This window comes from Rutidosis leptorrhynchoides, unplaced genomic scaffold (genome assembly GCF_046630445.1).
Source record: "Rutidosis leptorrhynchoides isolate AG116_Rl617_1_P2 unplaced genomic scaffold, CSIRO_AGI_Rlap_v1 contig87, whole genome shotgun sequence".
Taxonomy (NCBI): domain Eukaryota; kingdom Viridiplantae; phylum Streptophyta; class Magnoliopsida; order Asterales; family Asteraceae; genus Rutidosis; species Rutidosis leptorrhynchoides.
This window is the reverse complement of record NW_027266879.1, coordinates 68,509-87,069: the sequence shown is the minus strand read 5'-3', so window position 1 is coordinate 87,069 and position 18,561 is coordinate 68,509. Positions and strand designations below refer to the sequence as shown.

General features: G+C 36.5%; 3 protein-coding genes and 1 pseudogene across 3 annotated transcripts; 2 read left to right on the top strand and 2 right to left on the bottom strand.

Moving 5' to 3' along the window:
• Positions 1 to 5,579: 5,579 nt before the first annotated feature.
• Positions 5,580 to 7,206, top strand: LOC139885211 (pyridoxal reductase, chloroplastic-like; annotated as a pseudogene).
• Positions 7,207 to 7,971: 765 nt separating this feature from the next.
• On the bottom strand, positions 7,972 to 9,087 carry LOC139885215 (ubiquitin-ribosomal protein eL40 fusion protein). Its single transcript, XM_071869151.1, has 4 exons — positions 8,985 to 9,087; positions 8,740 to 8,826; positions 8,325 to 8,427; positions 7,972 to 8,065 (listed from the first exon to the last, which is right to left on the bottom strand). Exons 1-4 carry the CDS (start codon positions 9,085 to 9,087, stop codon positions 7,972 to 7,974), a joined length of 387 nt encoding a protein of 128 aa, XP_071725252.1.
• Positions 9,088 to 11,478: 2,391 nt separating this feature from the next.
• LOC139885210 (uncharacterized) lies at positions 11,479 to 12,232 on the bottom strand. The gene is made up of 2 exons (XM_071869149.1): positions 12,226 to 12,232; positions 11,479 to 12,032 (listed from the first exon to the last, which is right to left on the bottom strand). The coding sequence occupies exons 1-2, from the start codon at positions 12,230 to 12,232 to the stop codon at positions 11,479 to 11,481; spliced, it is 561 nt and encodes a 186-aa protein (XP_071725250.1).
• A 1,710-nt stretch (positions 12,233 to 13,942) lies between these two features.
• On the top strand, positions 13,943 to 18,301 carry LOC139885209 (uncharacterized). Its single transcript, XM_071869148.1, has 15 exons — positions 13,943 to 14,062; positions 14,508 to 14,558; positions 14,643 to 14,873; positions 15,160 to 15,258; positions 15,343 to 15,398; positions 15,508 to 15,619; positions 15,809 to 15,988; positions 16,271 to 16,534; positions 16,646 to 16,861; positions 16,943 to 17,149; positions 17,237 to 17,362; positions 17,446 to 17,676; positions 17,751 to 17,849; positions 17,938 to 18,152; positions 18,268 to 18,301. The coding sequence occupies exons 1-15, from the start codon at positions 13,943 to 13,945 to the stop codon at positions 18,299 to 18,301; spliced, it is 2,241 nt and encodes a 746-aa protein (XP_071725249.1).
• Positions 18,302 to 18,561: the final 260 nt, after the last annotated feature.

The following is an 18,561-nucleotide window of genomic DNA, read 5'->3' as shown; positions in this document are numbered from 1 at the left end:
TCTTCTGATGTCTCCTCATCTCTCCATGTAGATATGAACGATTTCTTCTGTCTTCCAAGAGTGTTAGCACATTTGGCAGTAATGTGACCAAAACCTTGACATTCATGACACTGTATCTTCTTCTTTTCAAATCTAGTTCTTCCTTTACTTGTCTCTCCTCTTTTAAATCTTTGACCACCTCCTCCTGATTCATTTTTCGTTTGAAAATTTCGATTATTTTTTCGAGGATTGGATGAAGTATAATCAACAAATTCTGTCTTGTTGAACATCTTAAACATATTTCCCATGTTCTCCATCAATAGTGCCAGCTGTTCTTGGAAAGAGAGTTGCTCACCTGTGCTTACAGATACATCTTCCACTCCAGTTTTAAAAGCAACAGATTTAGATTTAGATTTAGACTTATCTTTATTCCTCATAGCCAAAGTCATTTCATGGGTTCTGAGCTTTCCCATTAGATCATCAAACCGTAAGTTCTCGAAATCAGTAGATTCACTGATTGCATCCATTTTCGAGCTAAATTTCTCCGATAGCGATATCATCACTTTTCTTATCAATTTGGATTCTAGAATTACCTCGCCAAGAGCAGCAGATTCATTAGCAATACAGCGAAGATTCTTTTCAAAATCAGCAATAGTTTCATCATCTTTCATGGTTAGAGATTCAAACCTGATAAAGATGAGGTGTAGTTTTGATTGTCTGACTGATTTTGTTCCTTCGTACATGAGTTGAAGTGCATCCCATGATTCCTTGGCAGTCTCAAAATTCTGGATGATCTTGAATACACTGGGACGTACGACACATTGGATGATGCTGACAGCCATGCTATTTGCTCTACAGGTGGTTGATTCAGTTGCTGTCCACTGGTCTTCACTCTTGACTGTTGCAACACTATCAACAGTGGCAGTAGGAGGTGTCCACAGAACCTGTGTAGCACGCCAGATAACTTCACCATGGCTTTTCAGGTGCCACTTCATTCGATGTTTCCAATAGTCATAATTGAAATTGGTAAGTAAGGGAGGACCAATGGTTGAACCGCCTTCTTCGATCCTGTCTTCCATCGTCAGAATACATAAGATCTTTTCTCAAGAAGATTTCTTGAGCCCGCTCTGATACCACTTGAAAGTGTATTTTGACCTAATTTGATGGATTAGTGCAGCTGTGCTAACGGTGCCAAGTTAACGCAGTATAATAAAACAGTGCAGTAAGTAAATAACACAGTATATGTTTACGCAGTTCGGTTTCCCTACTCTGCGAGGCCTAGCCCAGAGATAAACGACATTCCACTATTCTTGCAATAATAGGACAGTATAATGATTACAATTCGCAAATCTATAATCTACTTCCTATTTCACTAAGCGTACTCTTTGTTTACCTTAACGGTCTAATCAAACGGATTAGGACTTACACAGTTGCCTTATCAAACGGATAAGGACTTCTTGCAACCCTCTTTCAGATTACAAGTGTCGGTTGCCTCATCAAGACGGGTAAGGACTTTCTCGCAGCCTCCTCACAGGTTACGAGCGCCACAGGTTCTTTGCACAGTAAAGAATAACTCTGAATAGTTGGATAAATGCACCGTGTAAACAATTCACAGACACACATGTCAAACAGATTGTGAACAGTATGGTGTAAAGAAGAACGTCTCTCTCTCTAGCAAGCTATATGAACGAATTGTTAGCTCAAGACGTATATATTCAAGATTGTAGAGACGCTGGTCTTTTATAGCAGAAGTCCTTGAATCCTTGGAGCATAAGTCTTCTACACAAAACAGGAAAACAATTTCCTTTTAGAATAGGAATTGTATCCTACAGAAATCCTTTCTTTAATTCACTCTCTCTTTGTTTTAGGATTTAATTAAGACTCCTCCACCAAATCGAAAATCAAATCCTTCTTCAATTCGAAAATCAATTCCCTGCATCAAATCCGAAAATCAAATCCCTTCAGAATAGGAATTGTTTCTCTATAAGAATCCTTCTACTGATATACTTTTCTTTTGCTCAAAATTTAATTAGGATTCATTTTCAGAATAGGAAACCATCTTTAAAACAATATTAGAATCCTTTCATCAATATAATTCCTTCCATTAAAGAATTAATTAGGATTCCCGTAGAGAATAGAAAATCAAATCAGATCACATAATTCTTTCCTTATCGGATTTTAATAAGTCTCCTCCATAGAATAGGAAACTCATATTTAAATCAATTCAAATCTGATCTTAAATCATATCAAATAAGGATTCTTCGTTTATACTAGTTTCCATAAGACTTGTACTGCAGGAAAGAAACAAATATTCTGTTTAAATGGTTTTGACGAAAATAGCCAACTCTAATAAACTGCCGCAGAACTGTGTTTACAGAATCCAGCTAGCACAGATTAGCGTCACAGGCAGTTTGTCTCAACAGTTTGGTTCTCTCATGAAAAAATTGGGTTTCTAGCAAGATAAATTGATGACTGGTTGTCACAAAATAGTTGAGCAGGATGAGGATTAGCAATACCCAATTCAACGAGAATTGATCGGAGCCACATAATTTCACAAGTGGTCATTATAATAGCTCTATATTTAATTTCAATGGACTTTTAAAATGATATCAGATCTCATAAACACCAATGTCAAAAATTTTGGGTTGTTTTGGTTGGTACTATATTAGACATATAAGATATGTATAATAAATTTGTATACATAGAACGAATAATGAATTAGAAACCCGACCTCAAACGATGGATACCCAATTTTCAGTAAAGTCTTCCATTTCCAATCGAAAATATTATCCATCCATGTGGACAATATTACTTTGAAATTTTTCACATGAGGATATTGTTCACTTATTAAAGTTAGTTAGTTAACGACGAAAGGAAACATTAAAATTAATTAAAATGATAAATAAATATATATGAGACTTTTTGAAGCTAAAACGTTGGGGACAAACGATGGGTTTACCTCTACCTACATACTTTCAATGTTGTCTGTATTTGTTTTTATTTTAATTATTTCATCTTGTAAATTGCTTAATCATGTCGATGTCATTTAGATTAAGTACTAGTATTTCATTCTGTTTAATTCGATTAACCTATAAAACTTTACATAACTTGCCAAAGAAGAAAACCAAATGAGATTGAAAATAAGAAATTAACCTATCAAACTGTACATAAGATGAAACCAGCATAACAAAAATGGTAGCAGCGAAAATGAAAAACATTTTTGTAAGGACAAATCGGTAAGCAACACACATTCATACCCAGAAAATCAGACCTTCTTCACATATATCACTCTCACAAACAACAAATATCATCAGGAGTGAAATATATTTGACAAAATTGCCCTCTCCCTCCCTACCTGTAATTAAAAAGCCTTGCTGTGTCCAATTCCAATTTTACCTTCTTTTTTTAACTATACAGCATCCAATTGTGCTTCTCGTGCAGCGGCTATCCGCATACTTTCGCTGAACGTGCAACACCCTCCGCCGGCGGCCAAAGAGTCGGCTATCGGTTTAACTACGACGATCCCTTCTACGACTATAACACGTATGACTGTGCAAAGGAAGACGGCGAGTACGACAGCTTCGTGCGTGTGGCTTTCCGGGCTCCACATTACCGACATCCCCAAGAACATGACTTGAAGAGGTACAGTAACTAAAACTGCAAATCCGAGAATGTATGTCCGAATCCTTAATCCTTTGTTAATCACAAGATAAGCAACTTGTCCACAAGAATACACAAACGACATACAGTATATACACCCAAACGCGCCAAATATCACCGTGCTTATCAATGGATATGCGCAAAACGTCGTCGTTTCGCCCAAACTGTTCATCGAAATAACCGAGCTCTGTCGAAACATGAGTGGCAATCTCAATTCCACCAGGATCGTTGGGTAAACAACGGAGAAGATCTGTAAGAGCAAGAACGGGAGACATGAGCCGAAAACCGAAATGACCGGACCGAATCCATTTGGGGGATTTCGTTTGATTGAAACATTGACGAGGAATAGTAATGTAATTAGGAATCCAGGCTCGAAGAATCCTAAAGAGAGGACAACGTTGATTCTACAGAGGTTAGCTTGTTGGTCGGAGGTAAAAGCAGATGAAAATATGTGAAGGTATCGCCGGCGAAAGAATGGAATCCGTAAAGGCTCGTTAAGAGCCCAGAATGTGACGAATGTTACTAAAAGGAATCGAATCGTCCAGAGAGAATTGAAAGTTTGGAGATGGTGAGAGGTTCGAGACCTAAGACAGAGATGGAAGATAAATGTAAAAGAAAGGAAGGAAAGGCAGAGGACGACTGTGATCAACAATAGCGTGACTAAATCGTAGGTGGAATTGAGAATCGGTAATGGAGGATTATCGTAGTTCATTTGAATAATTCGACGAAGAAGAAGAAGGAGAAGGAGAAGGAGAAGATGGTGTTAGGCATAATTCTGCGAGTCGGAAGGGACATGGGGGAGAGGTTGCGTGACAATGAAGAAAGGATTAGAAATGAAATTTCCCTCCCCTTAATCCCAACCGGAGGGGAGGAAAAAAAAATCTTCAATCAGGTGATGAGGTAAACTAGAGAATCATATTTTGTTTATGGAATGATGGAATTAGAAATGAACAAGCTGTAAATTTGAAATCAAAGATTTTAATTTTTTTTGTGGTCTTATGTTTAATTGCATAGCTTTTATCTCGGGATTGATTGGTTTAACTAACTTCTAGCAATATTTAGACATTTTTTTAATTAAATTAATTAATTATAACAAGAACAAGAAGCCTGCAGGGACTAATTAGGAAGTTTTAAGTTAATTACATTTCATTCTGTTAATAAAGAAGGTAGTTTACTTGCTTTCTTCTTGCTGGAAGCCTATGCAATTGTCTTTTACCGTTGGTTTGTTGTTCTAGTACAGCAATATTCTGGTTTCAGCGTTGAGTCCATTTAGAAACAGTTAGAACAAATCCACCTCCCAACTCTTGAAAAGGCTGCCAAACTAGATACGTCCATGGTCTCGTTCGGTCCAACTCAAATTCGAAACTGACAATTTACGGTTCTTAAATTTTAAGAAATTGAATCGAAATTGTAAATTTGATCTGATTCGGTTCCATTTTCGAACCGGACTGTGAGTCGTTATGGGCTCGTGGCAGCGACGTGAAATTGAGTTAGATATAAAATTAGCTATCAAGGCCCGTTTGGTGGCCCAAAAAACACTTGCACTGTGGCACACTATAAAGACAGGCTTTCGCCTGAAAAGTAGAGTGAAAGTCTATATCCCTTAGGCCAAAAACTGGGCCCTAAGTAGTTTTTGGATGTTGCCTCAATCGTCCTTAATAAAAATTAAATACCACAAATAATCCTCAATGCAATTGTTTGCATGTTATTGAGCCATCTTCTCCACTGACGTGGCATTTACTCAACATTAAATTTGATTTGACCAGTCGGAGGGAGACAGAAATGGACAAAATCTTTAGGAGGGAATATTTTGCAATATCATCGAAACATAAAGGACTTATTTTGTGAAATCATCAAAAATTACAAATGCTTTGCAACTCTGTCCTCACCACATATAAACAATTCAGATAGTCTTTCTTTTCAACTCTGTTCAACCAAAAATGGCTCTAATCAGCTGTATGATCCCTCTAAACCATTACCAAACAACTTGTTCCCTTCAAATCCCGACCATTCCCAAGCTCCCTCTCATTTGGCCATGGCAGAAGGTAAAATTGGGACCAATGAGTGTCTCTCCAATGGGGTTTGGGACATGGGCATGGGGAAATCAGCTGTTATGGGGTTACCAAGAGTCTGATGATTCTCAACTTCAACAGACTTTTAATTTGGCAGTCGAGAATGGTATCAATCTCTTTGACACTGCTGATTCTTATGGAACTGGCAGATTAAATGGCCAGAGTGAAAAGCTTCTCGGAAAGTTCATCTCAGAATATCCAGGTCACTTGTCTTGCTTTAATTCTTGTCATTCAGAGTTGAGTTATAGTATGTGTTTAGTTGTAAAATTTTGTTTGGAACAGGGAAAAAGCAGATACGAGATGACATTGTAATTGCTACTAAGTTTGCTGCATATCCATGGCGCCTGACACCTGGCCAATTCGTGAAAGCTTGCGAGTAAACATCATCTACTTGTGCTGCTCATCTAAACTTTTGGTGACAGGAATCTGATCAGTCATTGTTATTTTGTAGAGGCTCGTTGAATCGGTTGCAGATTGAGCAAATCGGAATAGGGCAATTGCACTGGTCTACGGCAAACTATGCACCTCCACAAGAGAGAGCACTGTGGGATGGTCTCGTGGCAATGTATGACAAGGTTACTCCAATTTGATTTAAATGATAATGCCTACTGCAATATGTAGTTTTCTTTCTTTGATCACTATTTGGTTGGGTTATATATGATCTAAAACTGTAATGTGGAAATGTGAAGGGTTTAGTTAAAGCAGTTGGAGTGAGCAAACTACGGTCCAAAGCAGCTTGTAAAGATACACAATTATCTTAAAGCCAGAGGAGTCCCACTCTCCTCAGCTCAGGTGATTTTTTATACAGTTTGGTAAAGTCCCTTGCACGAGGATGCTGCTTTTCTTGTTTTTCTGAACTTGTGTATTTCCAGGTGCAATTTTCTTTGTTAAGCATGGGAGATGATCAGATGGATCTCATAGATATAGGCGAATCTCTTGGAATTCGTTTGATTTCTTATAGTCCTTTAGGACTTGGAATGCTGACAGGAAAATATTCACCTTCCGCACTTCCACGTGGTCCTCGGTACTGTATTTTCAATCATTTTTCCCCAAACCTGTCTTGTTTGCTTCATTTTCTCGTCTCATACTCATTCTAGGTTTTATTTCTTCTCAATCAGAGCTTTTCTATTCGGACGGATCCTTCCTGGATTAGAGCCCTTATTAGCCTCATTGAGAGAAATTGCAGAAAGAAGGCGGAAAACAATGTCTCAGGTACTGTTTTTGAGAATTTTTTATGACAAAGTTACGTATATGTGATATAATAAATGGGTGTGATGATGAAATATACTCTATATCATTGTGATGGTAGGTTGCAATAAACTGGTGCATGAGCAAGGGCACTATCCCAATACCAGGAGTGAAGACAGTTAATCAGGCAAAGGATAACTTGGGTGCTCTCGGTTGGCGCCTCACCTCAGAAGAAGTGCTACAACTAGAAGATGCAGCACGCGAGTCTCCTCAGAGGATGATTCAAAATGTTTTCCAGACAAAGTAGAGGTTAAGATTTCCTCGGAAAGCAATGATGGCAGCGCTGAGGGTAATTCATTTTGGCTAGATTGGTAAATGGAGAAAGAAATCCAGTGTTCTACATCCTCCAAGAGAAATGAGGCAGAGATATGGACCTTAAATACCACGTTTAAAAAGCCTAAGGAAGTACAGTAATAATTAAATCTCTGAGCAAGGACCGTTCAAGTTTATAACAAAGTCCTTCATTCTTGGCTCAAATGAAAGCTTCATAGCTTTGGATTAAATTATTAGGTCATTCCAGCTTGAGATAAATGAATTAGGAACTTTCTAACTGCATTCAAAGTCCATATGTATCTGAAATGTATCAAGTCCAAGACGTGATAAAATACGACTCTCCCAAGTTCTCTCCCAAGTCTTGATGACTTTTCGCACACAACTACCCTGTAATTTCGTTCTAACAAATCCCACTACGATGAAATTCAACTGACACCCAGTGTTTAAACCAGGTGGAAGTAGAAAAAGCATCCAAGGCTCAAGCTTAAGAACTAGAGTGAAATGAATTGTTGCGAAAAGAATTCCCTCAGCCCAGTAGAAATTGCAAAGTAATAATTAAAGTAAATAGGGCGAAAAGAAGTGAAGAAAAATATGTTTTATGATTAAAAGAGCATATTCAATACTCTAATAGGAAAAATCAAAACAACCCCAAGGTGTCTCGCAAGCAAATTTGAATATTCTGTAACAAGAAAAAATACTGATAGAAAAGTCTGTCAAAGCATCGATCCAAATCAACATTCTACTTGATCTTCTTCTTTGGTCTCAGCTGGTTGCTGTGTCCACACTTCTTCTTCCTGCAGTTCACTGCACGTGGGTGCAGGCGAGCATAGCATCTGCACAAAAGAATTGACATTAAGATTTATGATTGCTCAACGTAAATTAATAGACACATGCTTTAAGAGAGAAAATGGAATTTATTATAGGGAAGGATTATTGAATGATGAAAAAAAATATGACACATATCATAAACAGAACAAGTGTATACAGACATGGAGATGCATATACATGATTTTAATGGGTGATGGGTAAAATCTAATTCCACAGCTTAAAACCATAATCAAAGATGATCAAATAATTAATGTGAAAACTTACTTGCGGCAGATCATCTTATCCTGGTTGTATTTCCTAGCAAGAGCCATCAAAGAAGGCTCAATAATGCCTCCACGAAGCCTCAGAACAAGATGAAGAGTGGATTCTGCATTATTACATAACACACTCATTCAGCTCGACAAACAACAATAACAAGATTACAAAATCAAACTCGCTCATCCAAAGAGAAGACATTTAATTTCATCGAAGACATAACTTTTACAAGTCAAATTTTCAGTAAATTAAAACAACCATTGACAGAAGCAGAAGAATTCCCATTATAATCTCAATTCCCACAATTAAAACAAAATTGTTTTTAAAATTCATCTCAATATATGTGTAAACTAAATTATAGTAATTGGGAACAAAAAATCAACGACTGCTATATTCAGGCTCCAAAGTTGAATTGAGGGCGTACCTTTCTGGATGTTGTAATCGGCGAGAGTACGTCCATCCTCCAGCTGCTTTCCGGCGAAGATCAACCTCTGCTGATCCGGAGGGATTCCTGGGAACAAACCTCAACCATAAGATTCAAATGAAAAAAAAAAAAGGGTGAATTCATCCTCCGAAACAGAATAAAAAGCTACACATACTCTGTTTCGTTTTCTGAATCATTTTCCGGTAATTAAACGAAAATGAGGATTGAGATAATCGGAAACGTACCCTCCTTGTCTTGGATCTTAGCCTTGACATTGTCGATAGTGTCGCTCGACTCAACCTCGAGGGTAATGGTCTTCCCAGTTAGAGTCTTTACGAAGATCTGCATTTTTTTCTTTGTTGTCTGATACCTTTCATTTAGCTTCTATTTATAGTGGACAACAAAACTAGGGTTTCTCGAAACCCAAAGTACAAAGAGTTCAGTTCAGTTCTAAAGTACCAAGTACAAACTCAGTTCAGTTCTGTTCTAAAGCCCGATGCTATCTCTCCTATCTAACATGGGCTTTTAAGTGGACCACGCGATCTAAAAGCTATTCCCTGATTGGCCCATAGAAGTTTTCAAGCAGTCCTTCTTACATGTCAGGAAACCAAAAGTAAGAACCGAAACTGATGGCTTTTGTTTGAAGCTCAATGGGCTAAAACAATTCCGTCTTCATTTTTACAACATTACCTTTTGAATTCCTAAAAAAATATTACTCCGTCTCAAAATACTTAGAGAATTTCATACAAATTAATAAAACATATTTTTTAGTTATTTTTTCAACATAATTATAATTATATGGACTAAAAAATCCTCATGAAAATATGTGGGTGAAGTTGGTGGAAAAGAGTACATGAGGATATGAGTGTGAAGATGATAAAGACGGTGAGAGTATAATGGAAAACATAATTAATATTCCTTAAACTTGTCAAAATTTACATCTAATTTAAAATAAAAAATTATATCTATATTAACATCTAATTTGGGACGGAAAGAATATAACGTAAGGTATAATAAGACCAACTCTGATACAACTATGCTAAATCTATGTGGCAATATTAGAGTTAAAAATGTTAAGAGATGTTCCCTAAATAAGAGATTCTCTTTTTGCCTTACTTTCATTCATATATCTTTTCCTCTCTTTTAATTTTAACTTTTGTTTGACCACCTTTAAATTAATAGATTGTTGTATTGGAGTAATTTGAATAGTGTTTTTTATCTTTTTTTTTTTTTTTTTATGAACACAGAGGATTCTTTCATTAATCAAAAGCAGCGATTGAATACAGAGAAGATGGCAATCGACCGCTCCCATTCGATCTAAGATTCGCTAAGGAATGGGCTAGTCGATTGTTACTTCTAGGAGTATACACAAAATTGCATGATACGAAATACAGAGAAATCTGTTTAATATTACAGATAATATCATGACAAGACAAAAAACATGTATTACTCTTATTGAGCTCATTAATGATAAGGAGCGCATCCGATTCGACGATAATTCTATCCAGTCCAGCTGAGCGAGCATAAGAAATCCCCTGCATAATGGCTGATGCCTCTGCTAAAGAAATGTCTAGAGTTCCGTCCTGAAAGCTATATTGACAATAGAGAATTGAAGCATTTTGATCTCTAATAACTGTCCCTAGGCCCCATTTGTCTAAATGAGAGAACACTGCAGCGTCGCAGTTTAGTTTAAAGGTGCCTTCTAGTGGTCGGGTCCAATGCCGGTCTGAGTTTCGTCTGTGACTAAGCTGATCCTGTTGCGGCGAAGCCTGAATCAGATCGTGGATACATTCTCTGGCAGCAAGCACAGTCGCAGAGGGCATAATGTAGCTCAGCTTTTTCCAGGCCCTGTTTCTATTTTTCCAAATAAACCATAGAATAGTGTTGAAGATCGGCCATTTTCCCCTATCGATCATGTTAAAAACTTTGAAGTACCAGCAGAAGAAATCTTCATTTTTCCAGGCTTGGACATTCATATCAGGGAAGAACAATTGCCAAACTTTTTGAGACCAAGGGCAATCTATGAATAAGTGTGTTTGGTTCTCTCTTGCCAAATCACAAACAGGGCATGCTAGGACATTAGTAATACCTCTTCTACTAAGATTGTCACGAGTTGCAAGACTTTGGTGTCCGACACGCCAAAGAAACAGTTTAACTTTGGGTGGAACCGAAAGTTTCCAAATCAGTTGCCAATAAGAGGGAAATAGATTCTTACAATGTCCAAGTTGAGGCTTTCTAGCGCAACATAGTATGCACTTCGGACCGAGAAAACATTATCTTTGGTGCCGCTCCACGCGAAGAGGTCCGGACCTGATGCTCTTATTGGTACGAGGGATATCCGGTGTGCTAATTGAAAGCCTAGAATCGATCGCAAGAGTGTTTGATTCCAGGTCCTCCCTTCGCCCATCAGTTGTGATATTCACGTGATTCCTCTTGCCTGGAAAGCTTCAAAATGGAGGGGGGAGAGATTGAAGGAAGTGAGCCATTTGTCTTCTTTAATACGGATTGCGTCACCGTCAGCTATTCTCCAGATGCCTCCCTTGAGAAGAGTTTTCCTGCCTTCTAAAATGCTTCTCCAAGTGAGGGAAGGGTTATTCCCAAGATTGGCTTCCAGGAAGGTTGAGAAAGGGAAATATTTGGCTTTCAGAGACCTGGACAGGAGAGAATTTGGGTTTTGCATGATTCTCCATCCTTTTTTAGCTAGCATCGCATGGTTGAAAGCTGTCAGATTTCGAAGACCTAAACCTCCATTTCTTTCGAACCAACCATGATAATCCAATTAACCCATCTAATCTTCTCAGTTCCCTTCCACCAAAAACATCGGATAGCTTTCTCTATATCTTTTAAAACAGCTACTGAGATAGTGAAGTAGCCCATGGCATAAGTCGGAATGACTTGTATGACTGTTTTTATGAGGACATCTTTTCCCGCATTAGAGAGGAACCTTGAAGACCAGGAGTGTAGTCTCTTCCAAACCTTCTCAGCGACGTGTTTGAAATTCATAATTTTGGAACTACCCATAAGAAGAGAGAGTCCGAGATATCTATCATGAGTTAACACCTCGTCAATTCCCAGGTAGTTCCTTATGCTTCTTCTATTTAATCTATCCGTGTTCGGACTGAAATAGATTCTTGACTTTGATAGATTAATGGATTGACCCGAGGCTTCTTCGTATATTGTGAAAATTTCTTTGAGAGCTGCCACTTCTGAATGGACTGTTTTAACGAAGAAGAGACTGTCGTCGACAAAGAGTAGATGATTAATTCTTGGACCAGCTCGAGAAATGCTGCAACCTAAATAAATAATAGTTAATAGTGTTTACGTTTTACTCTCGCATAATGTGGCACAAATAAAAATAAATAAAAGACTACGTATATTGGAAATGTTCTAAAGTGAAGGAAAATTTAATTGGATGTTCACATCAAAAGTGTAAATGTAAACAAGAATCAAATGCAATAGCGCTAACCGGGTTTATTAAGAGCATACAAGCCATATTATATATACGATTATAAAAAAAAAAAAGCCATATTATATATACTATTAAGTGGATCCGTCCGTTGGATGGAAAGTTTCTATCTTTAAAAGTAAATAATTTAAATATATATTATAAAAACTTATATAATAATTATTTGCGTTAAACATTATTAAATTTATGTCAAATATTATATAAAAAAATTATTTTAACTTTACTATCCTTGGGTATTAGATTATGGATGAAAGTAATCTGCACCTTCAGCCGATGTTGCAGCGTTGATTTTATTTTAAAATTTATAATCCTATTAGAATTAAAAATTTATTTTGTTTGAAAAATAAGATATATCCGTTTTAATTAATAATAGGAAATATAGCGAATTTTTATTATGAATAATAATTAATAAAAATTTTTGAAAAAATAATAATATATATTTTAAATTGATTAGGAATAATTTTTTTTAGCAATATACAAATTTGAATAGGAAAAAAAGAAGATGTGTTAGTTTTAGTTAGTAATAGAAAAAAAATATAATGGATTTTAATTAGAATAAATTGTTAAATAAGAAAATTAGAAAAAAAATATAGTATATTATAATTTTATTAGGAATATGTTTTTATTATGTTTAGATTTTCTAATTAGAATAGGAAAAATCATAGATTTAAAATTATAATTTGAAATTTAATTAAACTCAAAATTTTAAATGAAAAATATAGTTTAATAAAAAAATTAGAAAAGAATATTATATAATATTATTTGATTAGGAATAATTATTTTGACTATATGCCCGTTTAAATAGAAAAAAAAGATGTGTTTATTTTAATTAGAAATAAAAAAAACAATGAATTGATTAGGATTTTATTAGGATTTTTATAAAATAATAGATAGAAAATTGATTAGGAATAAAATTTTTATATTAAAAAAAAGTAAGTGGCAGAATTTTATTAGAAATCATTATGTTTTTATTATATTTTGATTTTTTAATTAGAAAAAGAAAAAATAATATCATTGTCTTAAAAATATAACTTGAAACCTAATTAAACTCAAAGTTCTTATATACATGTGTCAAATTACTATTCATTAATAAAACGTCATGTATTAAATATTGATTTGAAAATAAAATTTACAATTGAATTGCAATTAGGACAAATTAAAGAAATCTCTCTATTATCTATAAAATTTTTTATTTTTTTAGGTTAAATAGATAAATACACACAGTATCTTGAAAAATCTACATAAATTAATTTGGGACTTATTTTTTCTTTTTGACAATCTAAATTTTTTTATTTTATTTTTGACAAATGAGTGGAATTTTTAAAAATGAATATATACATACTACAACACTGAACACACGCGCCCACGCTATATAAATAACGGGATCGTCAAAGTACACATCCAATCGTCGATTTCTCTGTCTTGGTTGGATGCGCGTCTCCACTTGAGAGAGAGTGTCTGTCTGCATTCAACGCTTTATTTTTATTTTTCTCTCACTGTTGAAACCTCCAAAAACCCTCCATTATTATTCTGCAAAAAACCTCCTAACCTAAAAATCACATCTTAAATCATAAACTTCAGAAATTTCTCTCCTTTTAGGTTGAAGGAAGCTCCCGGTCAGTTGTAAATTGATCACATCTCATCTTTTAATTTGAGAGAGAGAGAGAGAGATTTAGGGTTTTTGCTGTCTCTCGAGGCGGAAGAAAAAGAGGGTTTTTTTTTTTGTCATTTGCTGTAATGGAGGCTACGGCCGGTGTCGCTGCCTCTCGCGGCGGCAGTTCTCTGCCAATGACGATGTCACGAAAGGAGTGGCGTGCTGTTTCTGAGCATCATCATCGTAGCGCCGGGGAAGACGCGGTAATTTTCTTGTTCATTTCTGATATCATCTGGTGGTGATGCTTTATCTTAACCCTGCCTGCATGTACTATGATGGGTGCTCTTTTGGTTAGGTTGAAAATGAATTTAGAACCTTCAGATTTGATTTTTTTTTACCAATTTCTATGAGAATTTTTTTATCATTTCCTTTAAAATTTCTGCTGGGTTAAGGGTTGCATGATAAATTCGTCAAGAGTTTGCATATCTACAATGTGAGCATTAAATTGAACATGCAAACCTATTTATTTGATCAATTGGTGTTTGGTCAAGTCAATAGTCACTTGGACTTTAGAGGTTGTGGGACAAAAAAAAAGAGCATTTTTGGGATTTGAGTAGATTTTAGATGCTGAACTTTTAATTAGCCGAAGAAATTTGTTATCTTTTCCTGTTGTTTGTGGTCATTAGTTGAACATTTCTTGATGATCAGGAGTTGGAACGACCAAAGCTAGGTCAATCAGATGAGAGAACAATTTATGAGGTAATGAATTTTGTCTGAGGCTTCTTTATATATATTTTGAAATGCTTGAAAGGTCAACATAATTTGATATTTATCAAGGTGCAGCACCGAATAGAAGCAGCTGATGTGGACTTCTGCTCAATCACAATTGATGGGAGTTTAGATGACAGTATTTTACAGCAGCGGCTTCATACTGTTGCTAGAGAGAGGGAGCAGCTGCAGCAAATGGAGGTTGAGCTTAAAGCTCAATTAATTGCAAGAGCTGAGCTTATGGAAATGCAGAGTTCATTTAATGTGCAACTTAAAGATCATGCAAATGCTTCCGCTAAACTACAGGTATGAAGTTATGCTTTAGTTATACATGTGGTTCTCTTATCAATTTTTCTCATTTTGGGATGAGCAACTATACGAAAGAGTCAAGGTCTCGTTATCTGCGATTAGAACATAGAACCGTTGATGCTGCTTTTTTTCCTAGCGTTTGGTTTATGGGATCAGTTTCCTCAAATAGGCTCCATTCTGATTTTCCTTTAGGTTTTATTGATCGTATTACAAATTTGCATTGGTTATTTGTGAAACACGATCTTCTACTTTTGAACTAAATGTCCTGTGCTTGATTTTGCAGGAGAAACTTCAGGAAAGAGACCAAACTGTGAATGAGTTGGAAAGGAAAATGGAAGAAAAGGATAGAGAGCTCCATGCAATCAAGTTGGCTAATGAAGCGGTATCCATTTCAATTGTATTTTATGGTTTTTGTTCTTGATGTGAACTCGTGAAACTGTGTCTTATTTTGTGTTTACTTTTGCAGGCCTGGGCTAAAGAAGATCTTCTCAGGGAACAAGACAAGGAGTTGGCAACTTTTAGGTATCGTTTTTAAAATGCCCTGCATTATTTATCTTCCTACACAAGTGGCATATTTTTTCTCTGTGGTGTGGCAACTCCTTCATTATGTGTTTTGTTTGCATGTTTGCAGGAGAGAACGCGATCATTCTGAAGTTGAAAGAGCCCAGAATATGAAACAAATTCAAGACCTTCAAGCACACATACAAGAGAAAGAGCAGCAACTCATGGAGTTACAGGAACAGGTGTGCAATTCCTAATTTTCTATCGAAATAACAGTTCTCTTGATTTAATTGGTAAAAGTCAATAGTAAAGTGTGTTACTATGAAACTTAGGCTATACCATGATGGCGTGCTTCCTTCATTTTTCAATGTTCTCTATGTAGTATTGAAGGTATAGAAATGACTTGGCTAAAAAAAGAACATTGATTTCAGCATAGGGTTGCTCATGAAACCATTCAATACAAGGATGAGCAGTTGAGGGAGGCCCAAGCTTGGATTTCTCGTGTTCAAGAGATGGATGCCTTGCAATCTACAACCAATCACACATTGCAAGCTGAACTAAGGGAACGCACTGAGCAGTACAATCAGCTTTGGCTGGGTTGCCAAAGACAGGTTAGCTTTATTTATGTTACTAACCTTTTGACTTGTATAATAACAAGCTTCTTGGCATCGTTCTTTCCCTTAAAAGTTTAAATTGTGTGGTGTGCATGTCGGCTGATAGTCCAACATTTCAGTTCTTTCAATTGTCAGAAAATGTTGGTGCTAAATGATAATGCCAATGTTGTGGTTGATTGAAGTTAACTTTCCATGGAGTTTTGCGATAACAAAAGAGCTATTATAGATTTGGGACCTGTAGATCTGATTTTGACAACTCTTTTTGGTCACCTATTACAGTTTTCAGAGATGGAGAGGCATCATATACACACTATACAACAGCTTCAACTCGAACTGGCTGGTGCTAGAGATAGAAGTGGAACTTACACTGAGAAGTCAAGGATGTCCCATATTTCAAATGATGGAGCTCAGTTTGGTCAGACTAACGAAACTAACCTAGATCTGAATGGAAGTGCTGCGACAAGTACTAATGCTGAGGTACTTCCAAATGGAAGTGTAGAAAATATTCAGTCCTTTGCTTCAACCGACAATGCATCTATCCAGGTAGGATAACTTTTAATTGGTTTTATTTGCAAGAAATCTGAGTTTCTGTTGATTATTAAGAAATCTCAGTTTCGTTTAAGGTGTCTAATTATTGTGTTCCTTCATTACCAGAACCAGAAGGAGCATGTTCCTGTTGGTGCAATAGCTCCAGCATCCATGCTTGGGGTTGCTGCCTACCTCCCAAATGGACAGGTTACCTTGCATCCATATGCCATACATCAGCAAGGCGTTGTCCATTCTATTCTACCTAATGTTTCTCAGCCACAACATGGCCATCTCCCTTCAATGTCTTCAGCATCATCCCTTCCGCAGTGGCATAATCAACAGGTAATGTGGGATACCCTTGTAGGTGCCTTTTTCTGTTATATATTTTGGTGATGGCCAAGTAAAATTTGTTTTGTTTGTCAGTTTGTATCAGATGATTCTCAGATATCTAATCATAATCAGCATCAACCCTCTCAGGCTCATCACAACATAATGAGATCCGACGCTAAATATGAACATGACATGTCTGTCAATGGACAGGTTCTTCGTTCCGACTATCTGGATGCACGTATCAGCCAAGGGACAGAGCCTGAGAATGAAATCTCCCCATCCACTGGGGAAGCGACAAAGGTTGTTAAATAAATATATCTATTCAAAATGCCATCCTCTGTTTAATATTTTTTGAAACTGACAGAACTGGCTATAACTATTTTGCAGGCGTTTGAAGCAATTGATAGAGGCTACTTGGTAAATCCCCAATCAGAGAAGAGCTTGCAGCAAATATCTGCTCAATTTCAGGAAGCTTTAAGTTTGGACTCTGTTCAACATGTCAGCGAATCCAAGGTTTGCCTCACTGTTTCTAGTGATTTGTGCTTATTTTCTGTTGCTCGTCCCCTAGCTTATTCTTGTCTTTATAATTGCCCCAGGAGAATGTTCCGAACTCTAGTAATCATGGATCAGAGGGTCAAGTGTTAACTTCAGAACAGCCTAGTTATGCTCCAATTGAAAATCCATCTGATACTTCCATTTACTCCGTCGGCCTTAATGAAACCGGAACGAACAATACGCCAGAGATTGCTCTACTTGATGAAAAAACATTGTTGGCTTGCATAGTTCGCACAATTCCTCATGGGGGTAGAATTCGAATCAGTTCAACGGTCAGTTTTCCCCTTAGCTGACATGTTACTTGTCTGTTTGCTCTTTACTTAATTGCTACCTATGTTGAATACAGCTACCAAATAGGCTTGGCAAAATGCTTGCTCCTTTACACTGGCATGATTACAAGAAAAAGTATGGAAAGCTTGATGAGTTTGTGGCCCATCATCGAGAAGTGAGTTATTATTCTCACCTTATATATATTATTGTGATCAAGTTGTATGTTAGTATTATGTACTGAGAATCGTGAATTGTTATTTAAGTTATTCGTTATCGAGGGAGACTTCATCCAGCATCGAGAAGGGGCACAGGAGATGGTTGCAGCCACGGCAGCCGTTGCGAGAGTCGCTGCCGCTGCAGCAGCATCTTCTTCTCCTCAGTCGTCAAATTTCCCTTCTGTGGCCGTTACTCCAATGGCACAATCACGACTCAAGATTTTGAGCAAGTCCAGAGAGCTGAATGGAGCAAACCACACCAGGTCTGTATATGTATCACTAGTAATAAGTAATTCCTTACATGTTCCTTAGATTTCTATCTGGTTTTACTCTACAACCGCTTTATAAGCTGATGAATACTTATGGCGTTTTTTTCAGGACAACTGGGGCTCCAGTCGGTTCCAGAAGATAGGAAGTGCCAGCTAAATGGCGGAGTGATTTTATATTCTAAAACCAAATGTTTCCTTGCTACCGTTATTTCTAGATACTTCATTCATGATTGTGATCTTGTGAATGAATGGATACTATCAAGTTATTTACAAACTTCTCAAATTTAAATTGTATTTTAAATTTCTTTTAATTTAAATCCATCGAATTTTTAAATTTATGCAATTTATTTTTAGTACTCATCAAATCAAAATATGATGATATTTGCTTCTTCTTAGTCGTGTA

What these genes read in the sequence shown, in the direction of transcription:
- LOC139885215 (XM_071869151.1), bottom strand. Translation starts at nt 9,087, where the DNA reads ATGCAGATCTTCGTAAAGACTCTAACTGGGAAGACCATTACCCTCGAG. An exon ending in CGATTACAACATCCAGAAAG is followed by an intron (nt 8,428 to 8,739) that starts GTACGCCCTCAA and finishes GTAATAATGCAG; the next exon opens with AATCCACTCTTCATCTTGTT. An exon ending in GATAAGATGATCTGCCGCAA is followed by an intron (nt 8,066 to 8,324) that starts GTAAGTTTTCAC and finishes TCTTTTGTGCAG; the next exon opens with ATGCTATGCTCGCCTGCACC.
- LOC139885209 (XM_071869148.1), top strand. Translation starts at nt 13,943, where the DNA reads ATGGAGGCTACGGCCGGTGTCGCTGCCTCTCGCGGCGGCAGTTCTCTG. An exon ending in CCACTGGGGAAGCGACAAAG is followed by an intron (nt 17,150 to 17,236) that starts GTTGTTAAATAA and finishes ACTATTTTGCAG; the next exon opens with GCGTTTGAAGCAATTGATAG. An exon ending in TTGTGGCCCATCATCGAGAA is followed by an intron (nt 17,850 to 17,937) that starts GTGAGTTATTAT and finishes TTGTTATTTAAG; the next exon opens with TTATTCGTTATCGAGGGAGA.